Genomic DNA, 25,016 nt, shown 5'->3' with positions numbered 1-25,016 from the left:
TGAACACTAAGCTGCGAGACGGTTCTGTCCCAGTGTGGGGATGTAATGCCAATAAGAAGAATAAGAAGAAGAAGATGGAGACAACGAGGATTGGACTCAAGATCAATACCAGCAAAACGAAGTAGATGGTCGCTGGCAATCAACGTGGGTTCATTAGTGGTAATGAAATGGTGCTGGATGGTGAAAAGTGACGTGCGATAATGATGTTACCCGCGAGGTGAAAAGGCGTATTGCAGCTGCAAATAGGGCTTATTACGGACTTCGTAACCAGCTTAAGTCCCGTAGTCTGCAAACGAAGACAAAATTCGCGCTGTATACTACTCTGATTCTTCCGGTGGCTTTATACGGCCATGAAACATGGACGTTAAAGGAGGCTGATCGGAGAGCTTTCGGAGTGTTTGAGCGTAAGGTGCTGCGAACAATACTCGGCGGTAAACAGGAGACGGCGTCGCATGAATCCCGAGTTGTACCAGGTGTATAAGGGGCTGGATATTATTAAGCTCATACAACACTGCAGGCTACGGTGGGCTGGACTCATTGTTCGTATGCCGGAAGAGCGTCAAGCGAAGATAATATTTAGTAGAGAACCCGGAATAAGCCGCAGGCTTCGTGGAAGACTTTTTCTTCGAAGTCTTCCTTTTCGTGCGATCTACACTGAATCATAGTCCATGTATAGACTTTCGATCTAGTATTAACATTTTACCGAAAACAAAACAAATTTCTAGTTTCAAATCTTAAGAAAAATGGAAGGAAATTTGCGACTGATCGCAAGTTTAACATATTACGGATTCTTGGGGTGAAGAGCTATTTCGGCATCACTGTTATTTCCAGTATCATTTGCTATACTTTTCACTCAATTAATTTGATTAGTAGTCAATGTATCCCACTGACGTACGAATCATGCCATAAATTTTGCTTCGAGTTGTTGGCTCCCAAAATATGGTGCTCTACTTATTTCGTTCATTTGTTTGATAATTTACTTTTTCTTTAACATTAGCACAATCTTTTCAAATTCTTAATATTAGCGACATTGTTTCTTGTTTTCAGGGGACGAAACCAACGCACAAGATTATGTTTAAACTTACTGCAACACTGTTGCGGGAGTACCTTCGCCATGAATACTAAACTGTGCGAGACATGAATGTTTCTTACGATGTGACAATGTTGAGGCTGACTGACTGAGTAAAGAATGAACACTAACAGGAAACGATAATTCATATTATATTACAAAATTCATTGTAGTTTGTTAAATGAATCTTTAGCTTACATATTATAAATATAGTATAAGTAGCGTTTTTCGTCAAATGCACAGTTGTAAGGGTAGCTAATCCTGTGTCAAGCAAACAACCAACCGCCTCCATCAAACTATTCGATCGCCATCGCACTGGATTTCCAACAGAAGGGGCTTCAGCTCAATCCGTAAATCCGGTTAAGCTACCCGAAACCACTGAAACTGAATTATCAATAACTTTTCATTCAAAACCATGATGATGATGGTTCGACAGTACGAGCTTCGAGTGGACTAAACCCATAAACTCTGATCCCGAACCGAACTGCCATAATTCAATTTGTTATGCGGCCAAATCCGACCAAACTTGGATTTAAACCGATTTAACTGGCATTTACACCACCACCACCATCACCGTCGACTGATAACCGATGCTACCGTATGGTCCGGTCCCAAGCTATTGGCTTCGTATCGATTTATTTATTCATTATTTTAAATATCAGCGGAACCAAAAGTTTCCCCTCCTCGTAGGAGTTTCCGGTTCTAGCATGCTTCGTGAGGGGGTATTCTTCGGGGAGAACAAGCGGTAATTTAAACCAATCGCCATCATAATAGCAATTATGAAAATTTGTTGCAAATCATGAGCAAACAACCAATCAGTTCTGGTCTTGTGGATCGGATGTCGGTTATGAGTAAATCGATTTATACTAACTTGATTATTGTGCTATGGCTTACAATTTAAAGGAAATTCCACCCTCCATGCCAGAAAAATGACTAACAGTAGCCTACATTTGTGTCTGATCATTCTGAGTATATGGTACACAAAATATAGATTCCTTCGTCTCTTCAAAATAAATTGTCTACCATACGCATTATGTGTTCAGCACGCTTCGGTTTTGCTTCCTGTGTTGTTCACAGTAAACTCTATATTGCGTTGCGACCTTATAAAATTTTTATTATGTACGAATTTGACCAATACCCCACCTCTGGAAAAGTTCAACGGTAGCCCATATAGATAAAATACTTTCTCAATGATATATTTGAAGGTTGAATGGCCATCAGAGAAAACCGTAATGGACCTGTCTGTGGTCCATTATCGTTATTCTCTAGTCCAACCTCTGCAAATCACCAAACCCAACGTAAGAAGAAGACCGTGGATAATTCACCTAGTGAATGAAATGGATTTCTTTGTGGTTGGAAGCGATACTGCTACTAGTCCTTCGGTTATCATTGTTTGTTCGATACCAAACGTAACGGACCTCACTTGGACAATAATTCTTTCAAAATGTAAAAGTTTTGCCTTCCAAATTTGTGCGATGAAACTCCTTTTTAATAAGATTTTCTCCCTCCATCTAACTAAGTGGGTGGAGGTTCTAAAAGTAGGATTTGATTCTTGAATCCCTTCCATCGAAAAATCTTTTCGGAGTGACCCTTTTGCCTTTCGATACACCAAAGTACACAGCGAAAGGCAAAAATTCAAAAACTCATTTGTGGAATTAGGGACAGTCGCCTCTCGGTTAGTGACCGGCGGCCTTGATTGTGTAGCAGTATCCCGGCACATGGCCGTAGAAACTCCGTCCGTGTGTCCGGTCGGGGGTTGGAGTTATTAATTGTTTTAGATTGGCATAAATTCAGAGAAACCAGTGCCAGTCAGCACTGGTGGTTGGTGGTCTGAGCTGAAGTGACGACCAGAGCAGCCTTAGAGGGATACTTAATTAAAGTAATAAATTAAAATGGGTTCTTTGGGATTTATGGTTAGGTAGGGACTATTTAAGTTCGGGAGGTGATTTTTGTTCAACGATTTACAGTCGAACGGTTTGATTTGATTCAACACCCATTTAATTTGACGTGTCTAATCAATCACTTCCAGGAACATCGAAATAGTCGCAGCCAATATTTTCAACAGATGTGCATGACCGTTCAATTCATATGGAAGTAGCATATGGATCACAATTCGATGGAATTGAAATTTATGCAGAATGAAGGTTCTGTTCATGTCACGAACAAGATTCTCCTTTCCGCCTACAACACGATACTATTATTTTTATCATAATGGCTATCAATATTTAAGCGAGCTGCCACGCATCGTCTTCGGTTTCCTTCAAGAGCTCCAGGCGTTCGCGGCAGCTTTCTCTCTACCTATAGCGCGGAACGTGTATATGGAAATACACGAGGAAATTGATCCATAAAGTAGCTCCACGAAATAACAGGAAGCTGTTGGATATAGAGAAACGTGTAGATTCTGTTAGTGAAATGCCTTCCTATCGAACGGAATGTTTATTTGGTCTAGAGCACGGTATTCGATGTTGCATATTCTTTAAGTAACAGCCATTTTTTATTTCAATAGATTGATGTTTCTACATTTAGTTGAAACATCTTTTTTTTATTATGTTAGTCTTAGATGTCTTTTCATGGACTATGACTACGAATTAATTTTCAGTACCTACATGATAACTTCCTTTTGAAATTTAAAAATTCCATTAAACGCTTAAGGAAACTCACAAAAATCAAGTCTTCTTCTTCAATGGCTCTACATTTTAGCTGAAACTTGGCCTACTTTTCAACTTACCGCTCTGTTATTTCCACAGTTTTTAATTGAAGGCTTTTCTATGGCCGTCAATTGCATGTGAATGTATTTTGTTACCACAATGGATTCCCAGCCGAAAACATCATAAATTCCTAAGGCCGGACCGATAATCGAACTATCGCTAGGAGACCCTTAAAATCAAGTCATTTCACAACTTCAATCGATTCCTTATAAAAACCCAGAACGGTGGTTGAATAATTCATTTTTACTTCAAATCAATAACGGAATAAAAATTATACGATCGGCGGTATTGATTGCCTTCGGTTGTTCTATTTGCGTCAGGCAAGACCCTCTATTATCTGTCTGTTGAATCTTTATATCCGTGTCGAAGTACAGCTCCGGTTTACATTTTTTCCTCGAAGGGAAATTTCATTTCGTTTGACAATCGAATAAAACAAGTAGAATATAAAACGAGAAAAAAATGCACGTCTGTCTTCGACATCTATTAACCTATTTCGTTCGGTGCAGTTTAACGATTCTTCGCCCATTGCGCATGATGGTGCTTCGGTTTTACGCTTCAGTTATCAACCCTGGTGTCACGTCTGCCACCAGTTACGATCTCATAAACTCATCATAAAAATAATCCGGCAATGCCGGTCCCAACTAAAGTGTGATTAAAGTTGCCCGTCCGTGATCAAGCCAAGGATAAAAATACTTGATGATGGACAAAGGAAAACGATTGGTAATTATTTTACGCTACTGCGGAAATGGGACTGATTGAAACAATTTTGAACTTTGTCTTCGGAAGAGGGATTGCAAACATTTGCCTGACTCATTCGTGCTTGGCAGAGTGGCGCATGTCATTTTGTTCAGTTTGAGTTCATAAAGTGGATAAATTTCATGGTGGATTTATTAGCAGCAAAATTTACGCTCCTTGAAGAATAATATATTCAATGAAGCATAACATTTTAATGGAGAAAATAGATTTGAGATAATCAATAGATATGAACTGAGTCAGCTTCGGAATTTTCGTGGTAGAATGGTTGATTTTTGTTATTAACATATGGCAGCTGACGTCTATAATGTTTCGAGATTATCAAATTAAAATTTTTGTTGCGATATTTTTTTTTCCCTTGGGGGTGTTTCATTTTTTTTCATTGTATAGACCGTTCCGATAATTATAATTTCCCCTATATTACTTGAAAAAAAAATTGGAATTATTGCGGATCTTTTGAAAATTTTCCATTTTGCGGATTCCGCAAAGTTCTTCCGCAGCTGTCAAAGTTCTACCGCAAGCCTGCAAATCTTCAATACACTGAAACAAAAACATGATATTTGGCGTTGTCATCGTAGAGTGCCATGCCAAACAGCAGGGAAGAAGTATGAAGTGACAGCTGCGGTGGTTTGAAAATTTAACCGGAAAGTGGAAAGTTTTCTCTGGAATAGCAATATTTAATAAACAAAGTGCATCTATTATTATCGGAACGGTCTATATTACCTTAGTAGGCATTGTGCATAGTTAGCAGTCATCTTCAATATAATTTTCATAATAAGGCAGCATTTTTATATTAATTTTGCGTGCAAAACGCGCTCATTATATGGCCCTTTATATATAGATGGACGATTGCGTCCTAACACTGGTTCTAAGCTTCGATGCAGAGTACACGAGCTTTATTCGCCAGTGACAGGCGTATGGGGCCCTTGGTGAGAACTGATTGCCGAACTGTAAGTGGTGACAGAGTGTGAGTGGCAAGCGGGTTTAGAGGGTTAAAATGAGAAGAAAAGAGAAGTAAAAAATGAGTAGTGGTAAGTAAACAAGAAAATAAGACGTGCAAAGTGATAAGTACAGCCAAAAAACAAATCTGACAATTATTGTATTAAATCTTGGCATATACAATTCTTTAAGCTTTTCATACAAATATTGTATAAAAATAATACAAATCTGTAAGATTTCAATACAACAATTGTATTAAAATGTTCCGAAATTGTATATGCAAAATTATTATACAGTTTTTATAAGGTTCTTATGCAGAACTGTACTAAAATCTGCCATCCGCTGGTTGGGTGTATCAAAAGTGAGGTAGTCAGTGAAAGATGTGAAATGAGAAACTAGAAGCGAAAAGTAACAAAATGGAAAAAGTTGTACAAGGAAAAAAGAAGCTAAAAGTGGGAAGTGAGAAATGGGAAATGAGAAATAAAAAATGAAGAGTAAGTGATCAGAAGTGAAAAGCAAGAAATAATATTGGATCCAGACCGTAAGTGATTAATCATAGATTTAATCATGATTAATGAATAATGGGCTATTTAATCATTATTCATTAATCATAAGCATATAAAAAATATGACTTAATCAAAGATATGGACATGCTAATATCATCTTCCAAACTTAGATCTACATTATCATGATAGAATTAGAGGCGAAAGTATAGATTTGATAGTTCCGTTAGGATACGGCAGGCATGAAGAATGTTTTATAGAAGTTGATTTGAAAGCGAGCGGAGGGCAATATTTGTGATGATATAAATCTCACGACCTTCCTTCTGCCAAACTCCCGTATGAAAAGGAGGGAATAATATCAGTATGGAAGCTGAAATATCTCTACTGGCCAAAGGGAGAAGGTTTGATTTACTCTATTACATCTAGTCGAATAGGATTTTTATTGCGCAGTTCTGTTTTCTCCATGCGTTCGTATCGTCACAACTTACTTATGTCGAATTCGTTTTTAAACCTGCACGGTTAGAAAAAAGTACCTAATTTTAGGTACTTTTTTCTCTTGCATCTCCCTCCCTCCTCTCTTTGTTGTCATAAAATGAAGAGCAAAACCACTCAACAAGGGCATTAAAGTGCGGGAACCCAACGTTGAGTTGAGTGAAATTTACCTAACTTTTGGTTAGTTTCTAGTTAAAATTAAGTATATTTTACTTAATATTAGGTGAATTTTACTCAATATCGAGAAAAAATTACTTATTTTTGGGTTCCCACACTGAACCCCCGATTTGAGTGAAAAGTACCTAATATTAGGTACTTTTTTCTAATAAATGTGAGTCAGTGCCAACCCGAACCCTGAATAAAAAAAAGTTCTCAGTTTCACCTTACAGTAGATATCTTGGTGTGCGTAGCATCGTGTTTGTTTTGATTCGAAACATATGATCCAGGACATCCAGTGCACTGGCAGTGCGTTGGCCTTGACTAATCAGATCATGATAAATAAAAATGTTTAAGTGCGTGAACTGATTTTTGCGGATAGTGGAATTTACTTTTGGGCGGATATAAGTATTTAATTATATTCAATAATCCCGTGCACATTTTTATACCAAGAATTCCGTATAGAATTCATGTAAAGAAGATTTTCTATTCTACAAGAATTTATCTAATAAATCCTATTGAAATTCCAATCACTATTACTGCAAATTTTTTTTTTCCGTAAAACACTCAGAAGCATAATATAATGAAAATTCTCCAGGATTCGCTAAGTTTTTTCCTCGCCAACATATAAAGGTAGCCTCAGGAAAATTTTCGGCCGGATTTTGGACCCCGTGCATTTTCAATTTTCAAGAATATCCCGGAGGAATTGCTCAAGGTTCTTCCAGGGGAATTTATGTACGAAACTTGTGGAGCAATTTCTGAAGGAATCTTCGAGTAAGTTCCTGTATTCCAGAAGGATTTCCTAGAGAAATTATTGCAGTAATTTCCAAATTAATCCCTGGAGCAACTACCAGAGAAAATCCTGGAACAGTATTCAAAGATATTCCTAGAAGAATTTCCAAAGGAATTCATCTCGAATCCCTTGGAAAAATATGGAAGAATGCCTGAAAGATATCGCCAATGAATGCATACAAGAAGTCAAGAAAGAATTACTGAAGTAATTTATGGCAGAATTCCCGAAGAAAATTCTGAAACGCGCGAAAGAGTTTTTGGAAGAATTTCGAAAGAAATTCTGCATATTATTTAAGAAACGATTCTATTCGGTATTCCTCAAATATATTTTTCTTAGTGGATTTTGTGAACGAATTTCAAGGGGAATTCCAAAACCACATAATTCCATTCACCGACCTAATTTAGGACACAATCTGTGAGGAAAACCCTGAATGAACTTACTAACCTACCTAACAATTATTTTGTCGTTATTTGCAACAACTTTCATTGAGCAATAATCATCTAGGATAAAAACAGTTTCAACTCTTAGAACCGGTCGAGAGATGTTTATTTGATAAAATAGTTTTGCCAACTAAGCCAAGAAGATTTTGTTGCGAAAGTAAAATTTCACGTTAAGTCCGCTATCGCAGAAGTGTATAATAATATTAGCATTGAGCATTTCGCACAAATTCGTAGGTGGTACAAGCCAAGACTATTGTATGAGAGTAGCATCACTTTCATCCGTCATCACAGATACTGATTTGGGACTAATCACTATCTCTTAGATGGAAGCAATGCACTCTCCAATAGCCGAGATCTGTCCTGGCCACGTCCTTGCGAATGCTGAGGAAGGGGAAGGATGGTTAGTTGGACACCTACTTAAGAAAGATGCAGAGAACTCTACGACCTCTCATAGGTGCCACGGGAGATTTTGGGATTGTGTGGGAGGTTATAACAGTAGGAATCGTTTTGGTAGAACGTGACACACAGAAAGAACTAAGATAGATATACAAAGTAGGAAAGGGACAAGCCTGGAATTGAACCCACGACCTCCTGATTATAAGGCAGAAGCGGTAGCCACTAGACCACCAAGCTCGTCATCGCAGAAGTGTATAATAATATGAACTAAAACTCAGCTACGATGTAGAATGTAATGCCCCTACAAGTATGTTTTTTAAACAGATTCTTTGATTACTTTGTATTATACTTCAAAATTCAATTCGAAATGATAAACAAATATTGCAAATATACCGTGGCCCGCTTCATTAGTTCAAAATTGCTGTGTGGCCCTCGATAGTAAGCAGGTTGGGGACCACTGTTCTACAGGGTGCGGCAGAAAATAATGCGAAAATGTTAAAATCTGAATATTGGGTTAATTAGAATAGCTAGTGACTAATTTCTGTTGAAGGTATATTCGGTTATATTTACTTTCATACTTTGTATCGTTGTTTTATTGTTGTTTTATTTCAAATTTCTGAAAATGTACGCAAAAGAAGTGGTTACTAGTTTGTTGCTCGACAAGAAGACGTCGAATGAGATTGCTATGGTAGTAGGATGTCTTTTTGTCCCAGTTTATCGCTATGAAACGTCTCTGCAGGATGGGTTAAAGCAGAGGAAGCCGGGAAGTGGACGTCCATGCTGTGCACGTATGCCAAACGTGATCAAATCGACTCGTGGAAAGATTGCTCGCAACCTAGTGCGTTTCATCAAAAAACTTGCCAAAAAAGTCAAAATTTCTGAGAAATCCATGCAAGAACCATCAAAGAAGTGTTGCATGTACCGTCAAGAGCTTGAGTGAAACGCCACTTGATTACGGACCGGGTATAGCAACTACGAGTGACTCGTTCAAAAAGATTGTTTTCTTTGTTGATGAAGGAAAAAAATATGAACCTGTTCTCCGACGGGAAAAGCTTTTTAGCATCGATGCTGACGCCAACGGCCGCACGGACTGGTTCATTTCACCGAAGAAAATTGTGGAAGTTTTGAAGCAAATGAAGCTTAAATTCCAAACTAATCCGGCTGATGTCATGATGTTTGGCTTGGTAGAGTCCAACGGTTTGAAATTTCCGTTTGTTTTCATTTATGTTGGGTTTAAAAGCAATGCCGATTTATTTATCGATATATTAAAGGACCAAGTGCTTCCCTGTGTGAAGGCCAAATTCTCCGATGATCATAACGTTGTCGTACAGCATGATGGAGCGCCTTGTCACACGTCCAATCAACCCAACAATGGCTGAAGAACAACATGAAATTTTGGTCGAAAGATTTGTGGGCCCCTAGCAGTCTGGATCTTAATCCGTTGGGTTATACGATTGGGGCATATGAGTGCGTAATTTCTCTGGTTTCGGACAGCAGAACGATCGCGCGATCGGTCGAAATATTGTGTTCTGCATTGCGCGGACGGTAATAAAGTTAATCAGTTCAGTGCGTGATTTCTCGTGTTTCAGATTCTCCAGTAAGCAGAGCGATCGGCTGGTCGTCGAAATTTAGTTTTGCTTTGTGCGGAAAGCAAAACGATCGACCGGTCACCGAAATTTTGTTCTGCTTTGTGCGGGTGAGTAAGTTAATCAGAGAGATAATTAAAATATTTAGCGTTTTTCGATTGTTTTTGCTTTTAACACGCTTTACACGGCAAACCGTTTACCAGAACGAACCCTGCCTCACTCCCTACCCCATATATCCAACATCCCAGTGATTTCTCCTGGAAGTGCAGATGACTCGTCGGCTTCTGTCAAAGCGAGTATCACGTCAACAATTTCCTACCTATTCCTTAATTGGCCTGCATTCGGACACGGCCGGCACTGGTATTGCTTGATTTTGGGTCACCAGTTCTTACACATTGAAGATGATGTTAGTCCCAAACTTCATCTATTGGTTCTCTGTGTAATTACAGCTGGCCAATAACGGAGTAACAACCGTGGGCGGTCAATCATGCTCATGCTCATGGGTTATACGATTGTGGCATATGTTGAAGCACGAGCCTCCAAATCATCGAACCCTTGTGTGAAGACCCTTACGCCAGTCCTAACATGCGCATGGCAGTCGATGTCAGAGGACTAGGTTCGAAAGGCATGTTTTAGCTCCAGCGTCGGCTTTAGGATAATATTAATAAAAATAAAGCACACATTCAGTAAATTTGTTTGAAAGGACCTTATAATGATAACTGAACTCGAAAATGTTGATATTATTGCTTGGAGCAGTTCAAATGGGATTTGAAAGAAATAGAAACAATTTTCGCATTATTTTCTGCCGCACCCTGTACATTAGTTGTAGAATATTCTTGCTCTAAGATTTTTGGAGAATTACTGCTTCAGAAACTCTGGAAACTTCCTCCTTCAAGAATTCTCCAGATTACTTATTCAGAAATATTAAGGAATTGACCCTGCAAAAGTCCAAAGCAATTCATCTCAATCGAATTTTAGGGAATCCCTCTTCCAAAATTTAAGAGGAATTACCCCTTCAGGAAATTCGGTTGAACTACCGTAGCCGTTAGAAAATTGCATTCACGCCGTCGCCGGTTTAAAGTAGATCGGCGCACAGCTTAGGACGCAACGGATATGCTCTGTCGAAGTTTCACTGAAAATCGAACCGTGGTTCTTATGCGGGCGTCATGGGTAAAACCTCTAGAATACCAGATATTCAACACCAATGAATGTGGGTAACCTCCGAAGGACGGATAGTTCGCCCAGCGATATATTGGGTGAATTATTAAGAAAAAAAATTCTTGGGTCGAGTGCTGGCGAGCAAACCACTGGAGATGCTGTCTCTAATCCACAAAAGACGTAACCACGGGTTTTAGGATCTAAAAAAGATGCCATGAGGGTTGCAAACCCTTGAGGGCTCTAGTAACGTTTCTTGATATTGAGAACGCAGTCGATAACGCTTCTTATTCGTCAATAGGGTCAGCAATGCTGGAGATGCAATGTTCTGGTAAATCGAAGGATCTCTTCTAAGCTTAGCGGTTCACACATCACACTACCATATCAATGTGGTAGTGGATACACTTCTAGATAGCTTAGAAAATAGATGCTTTGAAGTGGTTGGATACGCTAATGACAATTAGACCTGTGCGCCGCAGCGTCACGCCGCCGCCGCCGACACTACGCCGACGTACGCCGACTTCTAATCTCATATGTAACTTCATGTGGAATAACCTCATTCTGGTCGCATTGGGTGGTTCATCATCTTTTTAAATGTTTGAATGTCACATATCTTAATAGGTCCAGTGCTTACAAACGCGGCTACAAATCAACACCATAATGAATGTTGGATTTGGATTCCCAGTCTCGTAGGATTTTTTTAGCTTCCCTGGGCATGGAGTATCATTGTGTTAGCCTCATGATATGCGAATGCAAAACTGATCTTTTGGCTTCTGGAGCTGGAGCACGATGGGGCACGTGACCCACCAAATTAAACATTTCCTTCACTCTTTTTTGTAATTGCTAGAATTCTTCTGAAAAAAATGTTTCGATTTATTTCGATAAACAATTCCCAATGAAATTTCTTGGTTTTAATCTTGCGTTTATTTGGAAGGCTCAATTGCCATTTGGTGTTACGAAGCCGGATTTTTTTTGTACAACTCATTTTATAACTTCTGCTAATCTTCTTATAACTAGAGTTAGTTTGGGTATCCGACGTACACGCGGCTGACTCGAGGTTAGGGATTACAAATATTATTTCTTGGTTTTCTTGAAATAATTTCCAGGAAGTCCTGGAGGAAGTTCTGAAGGAATATCTGAAGAAAATTCTTAGAGCCTTGAGGAATTTCTGGATTTATCTCCGTTGTAATTTCTGGAGGATTATCTGAAGGAATCTCTGGAGAAAATTCTGAAGGAATTCTTTGAGGAATGTCCAAAGAAATTCTTTAAGAAATTTAAGAATGTCGGTAATTCCTTTAGGAGGTCCTTTGGAAATTGCTCTAGGAATTCGTACGGAGATATCTGAAAATTCGCCCTAGAGTTTTGGAAGAAAATGGCGTTGGAAATTACGAAATAATTACTTGATTAATTTCCGAGGGAATGGAATGTCTTTTGGAATACCTGGAAAAATTCCAGTGGAGTTGTTGAAATAATGTCCAAAGGATTTTGTAGAATTTTTTAAAAGTATGTATGTGTGTATGTTGGTATCCATCACCCTGGCTTGAGTCTTGCTCTGCATGCGGCTCCACCCAATAGTACAATCGAATATAATTACCATTCTGCTTTCAATGCACTTCTGTGTGAAGAAGGTGGAGGTGGCGGACCCGTAAGCAGAGACACGAAGCGAAGCCTACGGGATAGAAAGAATATCCTTTCAGCAATGTAATCAAACAGACTAATAAATAGATTCGCAATCCTTTATGAGCTTTCCAAAGGACGGCTTCTTTGAGGGTCACGTCGAATCCATTACAACTGTGGGGAAGTGTACCCATCTACATGAGTAGAAATTATTAAAAGTATTCCAAAAAATAATTTCTGAAGGAATTTCTGATGGAATAGTCAGAATGAATCCTGAATGAATGACTTTCCAGAAGAATTTCTTAAGAAATTTCTTAAGGTCCTAAGAAGGGGAATTTCCAAGAAAAGTCTGGTTTCATTTGTGGAGATTTATTTTAAAGTCCTGAAGAAATTTTCAATCGGATTCCTGACGGAGTTTTTGAAGGTATTTTAGAATGAGTTTCTTGATGACTTACCGAGTTAATTCCTGAATATTTTTCCTAGGGAACTATTTAAGGCATTTATGAAAAAAAAATCTGTAGGAATTTTCGAAGGAACTCGTGCAGTAAATTCCCAAAGAATTCTTGAGAATACCGAATATCTGGATATTTTGGGAGTTTTTCTTGGCATGTAGTCTTGATTTTAGAGCCAAAACTAAGTTTGTTTACTGGACGGACTTTCGAAGAAATCTGGATAAATATAGGAATTTCTGTGTAAATACTAAGCTATTTGTTCGGAAAATTCATTAAACATTTCTTCGTAAATTAATTTTTCAGTTAATTAAAAAAAAAAGTAAAAATTCATTTTTGGTAAATTCATCTCCAGATTTTTTTTTATTATTCTTTATTATAGAGTTGATGTGATACTTTCGACTGTTGTGCTCAATTTTGTTTGACTATTATCAGCTCTTTCAGTCATATGAAGCAGCTAAAACGTTGTTGCGTCTATTATCCGTTTCGGTGTATATTTCACTTTCTTCAGCGATTTAGAAGTTTTGTTGGGTATGTTTGTGCCCTGTATGACAATAAAGCTAATACACATAGAGGAAGCCCTTGACTGGTTCACCTCTTTAAAATTCATTTTAAAATTCTGTTAGAAAATCTTTTCAGGTTCTCTTTCGGTTATTCCTTCAAGAATTGAGTCGAAAATTCCTCCAGGAGGTAATTTTTTTCAGAAATTCCTCCAGGAGGTCCTTAGGAAATTCCTTCAATAAACCATACAAAATTGATACAGGAATAATTCCGGAAGGAATTCTAATTTGGAGGAATTTTTATATACATATTTTCAATAAAAAAAAACACTTTAACAACGGTTCAAAAAATTAAAGGAATTTACAAACGAAATTTCCGAAGATTTCCCAAAAGAACTTCTGAAGATATTCCCGAAAGAATTCTTAAAGGAATTGTAAAAGAAATTTTCGAAGTTCTACGGGAAATACTGAAAGAGTTGCCAAAGGAATTTCCGGAGGAATATCCGAAGGAATTCCTTTAGGAAATTCAGAAAGAATTCCTGGAGAAAGTTCTAAATAAATTTCAGAGGAAAATTCCGAAAGGATACAAAAAATATCTCCTTAGAGTTCCGTAGAAATTCTTTAAGGAATTACTGGAATAGTTTCTATTAGATATTCCTAAAAGAAATTCTTGAAAGAATAAAAAAAAACTAAATCAAATTCCGAAGGATTTCTCCTAAAGAGATTTCCGGATATATTCCTATAACAGTGTCCGTTGCTATTCCGATGGAAATTCATGAAGGAAATTTTGGAGAAATTTTGGAAAGAATTTCCGAAGCAATATTCAAATAAATTTTCAAGGCAATTCTTGGGGAGAAAGTTCTGAAAGAATTGATAGGGTAATTCTAAATTAGTTTTCCGAATTTCTTTTTCGAATTTTCTGAGAAATATCTTAAGGAATTTCCAAACGAATTTCTGGATTTATATCTGAAGTACTTTCCAGTGAACTTACGTGCTGTGGTGCGGCAATATCCTAGTGGGGAATGTATGATGTAATGTAAACTTTTGCTGTGGAGATACAAGCTATAGCTATTAGCATGTTCACCCTATCAGTCTGTCTGTAGCTAGCAATTGTACAAAAACCCTAAACTTCAATAAAAGCATGATATGCCTTGCTGCGTGATTTTTTCTCATTATTCACGCCGATTCACGCCGCCGCCGAACATTGCTTACGGCGTGACGCCGCCGCCGATATAAAAATGGCCTTACGCCGCCGCCGTTCATAAATACTTTTGCGCACAGGTCTAATGACAATGCATTGTTATTATTTTGTGTGGCAAATTCGAAAATGTTATCGTGGGAAGAATGCAATCTGCTTTCAATCATATCTTTTACTGGTGTCAAAACAAACTTGTAGGCATAAATCCATCGAAAACTTCAATAGCTCTTTTCACTAAAAGAAGGAAGGTACAATTGATATCCCTTTCCTTGAACCAAACAGAAATAGTTTATTCAAGTGAAGTCAATCAGTTGTGAAGAAAGGTATCAATACACTTTGTGTTTTTTTTAACCTGTGGTAAAAGATGGGACGCAAACCAAGTATGATTATTTGGATACGGCTTTGGGACAGTTGGCGAATGACATTTGCTAGAAAAGACATTCGGTCGAATGGAAATTTAGTCGAAACGACATTTAGTCGGAACATCATTTAGTCAAAACTATATTTATTCGAAAGGACATTTAGTCGAATGAACATCTAGTCGAATGTTTAAAATATATTTCAGCATAATAGGTCGGTAATAGGTAATTTAGTAAAATGAATAATTAGTGAAAAGTTTAATCTACAAGATACATGGATGAATTGATTGGAGGAATTCAGTGGACGTGGTTGTTGGTGAAGTAATTGACTTGGAAAGCGGCGGAAGGAACCTCTTCCCAATGAAAAGCGCTCTCGATTAAGAGAGCCAGGAATCGATAAACGCCTAAACTGCATGAAAAAATGCGTGAAAAATAGCAAAATAATCAAAAGTAAGAAAGCCGTTTGGTGGCATAATTTCGGTAAGATCTTCAATATTTAAATATTTAAATCGATAAATGTGCTCAACCACAGCATAATAGGCTAAGGTTTGAGACTTATACCCTACGTATTTCGTCCGCAATTGTAAGGCCGTCTTCAGTGGCTTGTACTTGATTTGACTAGTCGAATCGAGTCCAGTACGACACACTGAAGACAGAAGAAGGCCTTGCAGTTGAGGTCGAAGCCCGTATCTGCAAAGATTAAAACGTGGTAGAATTAAATGGAATAGTGTTAAACTCGTCTTATGGCCGGTTCTATTACATTATTTTTTGGCACAAGTTCAAAAACTAATGATATCAATGTTATTGTTCCAATATTTCATCGTAGTCGGCTTTGGCACGTTTCGTTACATTTAGTCGAATGACATTTGGTCAAATGTCATTTTGTTGGAAGGACGTTAAGTGGAAGGATATTTGGTCGAAAGTAAAGTGCAGCATAGTTTTTCTCGTTCTTTTCATGGTACTTTTTCTTCCATTTAGTATTCATATACAATAATTAGCTTAGTATAAAATTCACTTCGAGCCGTTATTTGTTAATGGTTGGCCGAAAACTTAGTTTTGGCTAACGTCTATTCGACGTAACGTCTTTTCGACCAAGTGCTATTCGACTAAACAATTTTCGACAAAATATTTTTTCTCCAGGTGCTGTAGATTCAGTTAGTTGGAGAAGTTTATGAAAGTCGATTATCATGTCGGAAATATTTACCGTTTTCTATTATTTTTTACTTTTATGAACCATATTGTAGTTTTTTTTTAAAGTTTTTCTTTCAGATATCCACTCGACGAAACGTCATTCGACGAAATGCTCCAAGATTATTTATTCGAAAATCTGCTTCGACTAAATGTCCATTCGATATATTGTCCTTACGACTAAACATGATTCGACCAAATGTGCTACGTCTCTGGTGAATTAAATTAAGTTTTCGACTAAATGTCCATTTGACGTAACAGCCATTCGACGTAATGTACTTTCGACCAAATGTCATTCAACTAAATCCCATTTTCGACGAAATAGTATAGATTTTTTGGATACATATAAACTTTGTCTGTCCCAGGACTGGTTATTCCTCCCTTGTCTGGTGGCCTAAAACAAATGAGGCTCTAACAACCCGAGTAGCACACATGTTCGAAGCTAGTTGCTGAAAATTAAATGTGCTCAAATTCGGTTACATTCAAGTTGCTGCAACCAAATCTGTTCAAAATATGCTACCGTGGATAATCATATTTCGGACATATTCAAACTTCGGACACTTAAATTTGTATGAGAAATTTTCTGAAATATTTCAACGAAAAGTTTCATCAAGCTGGATGGAAACTAGGATAGGATGTGACAACTCAATTGAGACTGCCTTGTTGTTTTTTAGTCGGTTGCTCTGACGAGGTGGTCGCCAGTGCAGCCAAAGTAATTTGGTACAAAATCTTCTAAATATCATGTATCAAAATTTGATGTTTTTCTTCCCGTTCCATCCATTATTTATGTAAGAGAAGTGAAAGACTAACAGAGAGAAGTTTTCGCTACTGAAAAAATGACTTTGAGATCGAAAATGACAGAAAGGTGAATGATAATGCTTAAAATCAACAGTTTTAAACCTGTACAACCCTTGAGAATAATTTATATGGCGTTTGCAGTTCAATATAAATTTATTTCTTACCAAAAAACTGAAACTCAAACATTTACGTATTTTGCTTAATATCAACTTTAAAAACCTGCAACACGGCCAAACTAACAACATGCTGCCCTACGGAAAACGCGCCGCTACCAATCGAAGTAATCGATTGTCATTTTCAACCAATCAGCAACCGGTACGATTGTGACAGCAAATCGGTACGATTTTTACTGACTACTTGTCACATCCTATCCTAGGATGGAAAGAACTCATAGCTCTAGCTTATTTTAATATAGTTTCATTACAGTAAGCCATGATAATTTAGTAAAACAAAACAATTAAAAGTCAGTCTGAACTGTCTAGTTAAAATTATTTGCAATTTTTCGCCTCGATACCGTGTAATTGGATGTCCGAAGTTTGATTCATGATGTCCGAAATATGAATCCGAATCAGCTGCTGTCCGAAGTTAGAATCAAACAAGTGCCGGACATTTTCATTAATCACAAATATTATACGCAACAATATGGATATATTTAATCCGTAGTTCAAAGATGAATAGTATATGTTATGGTTGCAATGTTTATTTGAACTGAGTGGCTTAAAATGTGTGATTGCAGATTGATTTAAACCAGAAAGTGCTTAAGCGTCCGAGGTTTGAGTTTGCACGGTACTTGAAGGGCTAAGCTTAACAAAATCCAATGCACCGCTTGCATAGTCATTACATCACTGGTGCATTTCGATGCACACTTACTTTAGCCCTAGATGCAATGTTTCTTCTGCCCCCTTAATAAAACTAGAGGCGGAGAAAAGAGCTTCAAGGCTGGAAAGAGCCGAAACCCTACTACTGTGAGATCTTACGGGACGCCTCAGCATATTAAATGACATAGCCATAAATACGGAATTAGTGAATTGTAGTGACTGGATAAAAATTGTAGTGACTAATGACATTTTGTACGATGTTATGAACCTAGCGTTCCGTCTAGTGCTATAAACTTCTACACAGATGGTTCCAAAATTAATATGACAGGCTTCGGAATCTACGACCCTTAAAAAAACTCTCGGTCTCTATAAAAGGGGTCTCAACACCTATACTGGTCTGTAACTGGATACTGCCCTTGCAGATACCTTTTACAAAAGATCGGAGCAATCCAATCCTCAAATTGCCGCTTCTGTGACGAGAAGAGATAAACTGAGATTCCCTGTTATTGCAGATCACTCACCCATTTTAGTTCCAAAGTTCTATACAAGCCCTTTCTCACAAGTCACACTTTCCTACAGCAATCTGAGAATCTGTTGGAACTGGAAACACAACCACATTCGCCAGAAAGCTTGAATGCATTCTCAAGTTTACTGTTTGCTGTTTTGTCAGGATCAGTTCAAAACAACTTCCAATATGCTCTCAGACATTTTTACTGAGCTTTTTGTGAAAGTAAAAAACCATGCGTCTCCATAATTCTTTATTTCATGCTTCAAAACACTCAAATAAATTGTTACCTTCATGAACTCTTACCTCAATCTGGTGACAAATTAGTAGTATTTCTTGTTGGATTCAGAAGCAGCCAACCAAATACGAATTCGACCTTTGTCGGAGTCGTCGTCGGAGTCAGAGGACAATACTGAACTGAGCTGTCAAAAAAGTTTATTCGACGAGGAACGAATTCATTCGTGGCGTCATGCTGCAGAATCTAATAAGCCCGTAGAATAGAACACCTGGTTTTTAATTTGAACACGTGTAATACAATAAATTCAAATTCGCAAAAACATCAGCTCCATTATAACACCTAATTTACTTCCATGATGGTAGTCATAAACTCATAATACCTACTCAAGCACATCAAGACGAGACTCAATATTCGCAATGCGCATTGCTTTTAAGCTAATTGCGATCGTTTACAATCCATTCATTCATTGTGCCAAATTGGCCTCAATCTGCCAAAGCTCATAAAGTAATTATCCTCCAATTACAGCACGGCCAATTCGCACCTTGCTTGTCACGGTGATTAAAAGTGAAACCGGTCGGACAATTTTTAATCACATTCAATGTTGTGCCGGCATTTTTTGTCTTTCGTTTCAGCAATTAAATTCGTCATCCATCAATGTGTGGAAATTGAGTATCCCAAAGTAGAATGGGGTAAAAAATTAAAAACGATACACTCCCTTGTACAAACAGACAGGTTCCATAGAACCGATCTGTGTGTTTGAAGAATCAATCGGGTATTTGGGTGAAACACAGTACAGGAAGCACTACTGCATGTGAAAAATATAACCAATAAACGTTTGTTTATTCATGCATGAATTTCAACGGAATGCAGCGTTTTTGTGCGGCTTGTTTTGTTTTTTTTCAAATACTGTTCTGGGGCGACACTTTACACTGATGAGTTGGCATGCGCAATTTTATTGCAAGCAACGAACATTGCACGTGCAAAATGGAATGTGGTTTCAGATGCGTGTCAGTTATTGAGGTCCCAGGGTGGACATAATTCCATGAATCATTTGGAATACAATTGTTGTGAATAAGTACAACATTCAACTGCTGGTGGGATAAATATCTTTTCGATAACACCGACGCCTGTCATCACATAATACTTGGTCATATTCAGCACATTACGTACTCAATAATTTGTCAATTTTCGGTTCGTCCAATTTTTAACATTTTTTTTTTCCTAGATCCCGATTAGCGTGCTAGGTAAATTGTTCTCACGCAGGCTGCAAATATAATTATAATGCAACATCTTATTGATTGTAATTTATGCAAACTGCTCATGACTAAAAAGTTGGATACCGTAATGAACGAATCTATTACTATTTATTTATGAAATGAATCTGTTACTTTATCGGTCAGGTTTTCCTCTAACGCCCAGAATTGCTTACACCATAACATCGAAGGGAACGAATGCCTTTTTTATTTATCGGAAGCACTCAGTGAAAATTGTTCTGCACAATTTCGGAAATGGAATATTCATTAGATGTGATAGATTTTTCGAAGCCTGCTAAAAGAGCTGGGTATGCAAAAAAACGAGCGGACATGTAACGAAAACGAGTTTTTCTATGTGCGTTCAATGGATACATTGGCTATTCGGGGATTATGGATTTTTTTTTTCAGTTTGCCAACAATTCTACACGGCGTTTGGCATTTTATTTATTTGAGGGGAATTCTATATTCAGGCAATCTACTACGAGGTACGTGTTGTTAGGGTATCAATATTATTAATACGATTTAAAAAGGTGGAATTTATCGGGGACAGAAGGGAAGTGCGACTGATATCTACAGTTGGAAAGGAAGTACAAATTGAAACGAACTATAGAGCGACAAAAAAAAGGATAAAATGTCAGCTAATGAAATTTACCGTGGATTTCCATTTTGGATTGGTACTGTCCTATTTCGGTCATTTCAGTTTGTGTTTTTGATTGTTCAGTTGACAGGAAGGTTTCACAGTTCAGTCGGACGTTTGGATTGTCATTTGTGTTTTTTTGGAATCGGTTGCGAATGGAAATACAAACAAGAACGAATAATACGTAAACATCAGGACTATTCATTTGGTCTATAGCGACCACACTTTTATAATAATTTGGAAGGCAGACTAGTTTTATGTAGAATTGAAAAAAATCTGAGTAATTTCGAAAACTGTCTCCTAATCACACTTGAACAAAATATTAAAGGAAATTTTTTTGATAGACATATTAGATTCATAGATTCATACACATTTTTGAACATTTATATGATCAGTTGTCCACGCTAGGGGAGGGGGTATCTGAAACTGACCAAAACCTGTCCATGGGTATATATTTTTTTGGTTACTCAAACATGGAAATAAGGAAAATATATTAAGCTCTTTTAGTGGAATGTATTCAACCGTCTAAGACGAGTTAAGTACTCTCCATTTAATTCCACCAATTATTTTCGATATCTTTGCAGATACGTATTTCAACCACAACTGTGTGGTCGTCTTCAGTGTCTCGTACTTGACTCGAGACAAGTCGAGTCAAGTCCGAGACACTGAAGATGACCACACAGTTGTGGTCGAAATACGTATCTGCAAAGATATGAAAAATAATTGGTGGAATTAAATGGAGAGTACTTAACTCGTCTTAGACGGTTGATGGAAATAAGGCTTAACCACTTCCCGAAACGACTACTATTTAAACCTAATAATTAAAAAAAACGTAGGTCTACTAGTAGAGCAGTGATGCTCAGCACTTTGGGCGTTTTTTCCCTGAATTTGCTCCTCACACAATAAAAATGAGATTTCACCTTACAAGTTAGTACCTCGTCGAAAGCTTTTAAATATATCTATCAGCTGAGAATATTAAAACAAATATCGGTGTTAAAATCACTCCGTACGAGTTGATCAAAGAAAAATTACAGTGCGACCAGCTGGCCGCACTTTTGTTTTGCTTTGATCGTTATTAGATATACTTAAAAGGTTTCGACCAAGTGCTAATTTGTATGATAATAAATTCATTTGTTTTTCTACAACACCAGAAATGACGTTCCGCTTATTTTGTAACTGAATTGGTGACCTGGCATTGCAAGGATAAAAAAAAGAAGACATTGAGAAAAACTGTGAAAACAATCCCAAAATAGTTGATAATCACATTATCACTTTAGTAAACCTAGCTATCTTTAGAGTTTTAATAAAAAAATACTCAATTACTAAAAACACGAGTAATATATCTGACATTTTGAATGAAATTTTAGTAGATATTAGAGTGAATATGATAATGGCCCTCCTCCAACAAAGCAAGACCATGCTGAGGGTGGCTGGGTTCGATCCCCGGTGCCGGTCTAGGCAATTTTCGGATTGAAAACTGTCTCGACTTTCCTGGGCATTCAAGTATCATCGTGTTAGCCTCATGATATACGAATGCAAAAATGGTAACCTGGCTTAGAAACCTCGCAGTTAATAACTGTGGAAGTGCTTAATGAACACTAAGCTGCGAGGCGGCTCTATCCCAATGTGGGGATGTAATGCCAATAAGAAGAAGAAGAAGAAGAAGAAGAAGATGATAACAAATAGGATGTCTGGAAATTAGGTAATACATAAAATAGTTTGCCCACTATGTGTCGAGGAAGAAGATACAAAGGGCCTAAAATTGAGAAGGATATAAAATTTCCATGAAACAAAATCTCATGTGAAGATTTTGATTAGAAAAGATACATTGTAAAACAATTGATAGTGCCCTTTGAAAATGAAAAATAAAAAGTAGAAGGTTGTATCCAAGACCGACCGCCAATTGGACGTAGGATTACGTAAAGAGTGAAATATTAAATTTTGAAATATTGAAAATGTTTATTAACGCTGATGGAATCGTTACTGATACCATCGTTGCGAATAAACTGCGAATAAACAACATTGTTGGCTGGTCCGGAATGCTGACTGCTGTTGTTCCACCTTTTGCAACCACTGCCTTTCCAGTGAAAGTGCATGCTACGTGGGCGTCGTGCTGCGTATTATGAGCATGGTTGCGCCGGTTCACTCTTGAGACATCATCAATGCAAATACATGTTTGCACCGTCTCCCTCCGATGTGCGCTTGCGCTGCTATCAACGCCAAGCGATTATGATTTGCAATATTTGTCTCGACTCTACCTTCTCTCTTGTAAAATTAAGGTTCTGAAAAGAACCCACTTGTTTTCAATAATGCGTTTTTCCAATCAGCAATAAAACCAAAATCAGAATCTTGAGCTTGAGCTTGAGCTTGATTGACTGCTCGTAGTTGCTACTCCATTATGACCAGATCAGCTGTTCTTGCACAGGGAACCAACAGATGTTTGCTTGGAACTAGCACACATCTTCAATGTACAAGTACTGGTGATCTCATTTGTTAGGTCATACTGGCGCCTGCTACGTCAGAATGCAAGTCAATGTAGGGAAGGGGGAGGAAATGATTATGCAATCATTCGCCCACTGCAAGCCGAATATACCTCTGCACTTGCCACGAGTTCATGCGGAATTTGTTGGAATTTCTGGTTTAGGTTGGAGAGGCAGAGGTCCGTCTTGGTTAACGAGCTGCCAATGTGATAGATATGAGAAGGCAAATGATGAAATTTCTAATTGGATGTAGGAAACGAGCTCTATAGCTCATTTCCAATTCTAGCAGATTACTGTTAGAATACTCAAGTTGAAGGTATAGGAATAGTAATGGAAACGGTATGGAAGTCCATTTCCAGTTCTAGCGATTGCTAGAACATGAGAAATAAAGAGAAAGATATAAAGTAGGAGAATGGAACGGACCTGGGATTGAACCCACGACCTCCTGCGTATGAGGCAGAAGCAGTAGCCATATGACTACCAAGCCCGCTCAACTTAATGATTTACAGTTAGTGAGAAAACGATTGGGAACGATTGCCTTGTATTAATTTATATATTTATTTATTTGTTAACAACTGAAAGTATTCAATAAAGGATGATGAACTGTATTTGTCCTATTTGATCGCCGGTTTGCTATTTTGAATTAAATTCGGTTTTTGTTATGTTGACTGGTAATTCAACCAAAATGATAACAATTCTAGTTATCTATATAACTGGATAATAAAGTTTGTTATTAATAAGTTATTCTGCTTGTCATAAGACGAGTTAGTACAATCCCATTGAATTCCACCACTTAATTGTATCTTGACAGATACGTATTTCGACCTCAAATGTAAGGCCGTCTTCAGTGTCTCGTACTTGACTCGACTTAGTACGAGACACTGAAGACGGCCTTACATTTGAGGTCGAAATACGTATCTGTCAAGATACAATTAAGTGGTGGAATTCAATGGGATTGTACTAACTCGTCTTATGACAAGTGAAGACATTCCACTAAAAAGCTCAAAATAATTTTCTTATCAAGTTATTCTGTTTTGCACTCTGTCCAGCCGACATTTATTTACATATAATGGTCATGGCATCATGATTTGATTATAAATAGTCTTCAGTAAATACAAGATTGTAGAAAGCGTAGTGCTCTTCTCGGCTGCTCCTCAAAAAAGCGTAATTAGATGAGACCACACCGTACAATCACTCGATCCGAGTTTGAATCTCAATGAATGCCAATATTTTTTTCCAATGCGTAATGAAGTCGGCAAAGAAGATTTAACTATTTTGGTCGATAAAACAGTGATGGCTGATAACTAAATGATAACTAAATAAGTTATTTTGAGTAAATAGCATGTATAACAAAATGTGTTATCAACTTGGTATCAGTGATAACTTAATTTGATTTTATTTAAATAGGGGGAATGACGGCTTTGGCATGTTTTGTTCTATTATTGGCAGGGGGGTTTTCTATGACTGACTAGGCTCAAATTTGGCCTAAACATTCTTTGCATATTAAAGAATATTGTGGCCAAATTTCATAAAATTTGGTCGACAAAAACCCCCCTGCCAATAATAGAACAAAACCTGCCAAAGCCGTCTTTCCCCCTATTTCACGCGATTTACGAGTATTCTTTTAATAATTCTTTGGGAAATTCCTTCAACAATTGACCTGTCCCGTCAAAAATTGTATCTCGTTTTATTGTCTCAGTCGATCCTTTGGCTTATTTTGGGTCAACTTCCCCAAGGAACCCATATTTTAAGCTCCCTTTTTGCCTTTCTCGTACAACAAAGTTGTACCGAAAGGCTATCATTTCACTCCGAAAACTAACTTTTTATAGAAGCCTCTGAGACCCATAGTGTTATATAATAATCAACTCAGCTCGACGAACTGAGCACATGTCTGTCTGTCCGTGTGTATGTGTGTGCACAAAAGCTTAAAAAAACATTAGACAACTTTTCGCATAGTAATCCTTAACCGATTTCCTCGCAACAAGT

At 37.6% G+C, this 25,016-nt stretch overlaps 1 protein-coding gene across 1 annotated transcript in view; it reads right to left on the bottom strand.

Annotated features, from left to right (window-relative positions):
- Positions 1-25,016, bottom strand: part of LOC134218411 (uncharacterized) — a 467,105-nt gene that overhangs the window by 31,162 nt on the left and 410,927 nt on the right. The window contains exon 9 of the mRNA XM_062697367.1: positions 20,566-20,595. Coding sequence (XP_062553351.1) covers positions 20,566-20,595 — 30 coding nt within the window. The remainder of the gene's footprint in view (positions 1-20,565; positions 20,596-25,016) is intronic.

Source organism: Armigeres subalbatus, chromosome 2, assembly GCF_024139115.2.
Source record: "Armigeres subalbatus isolate Guangzhou_Male chromosome 2, GZ_Asu_2, whole genome shotgun sequence".
Taxonomy (NCBI): Eukaryota; Metazoa; Arthropoda; class Insecta; order Diptera; family Culicidae; genus Armigeres; species Armigeres subalbatus.
This window is presented reverse-complemented; position numbering and strand designations above follow the sequence as displayed.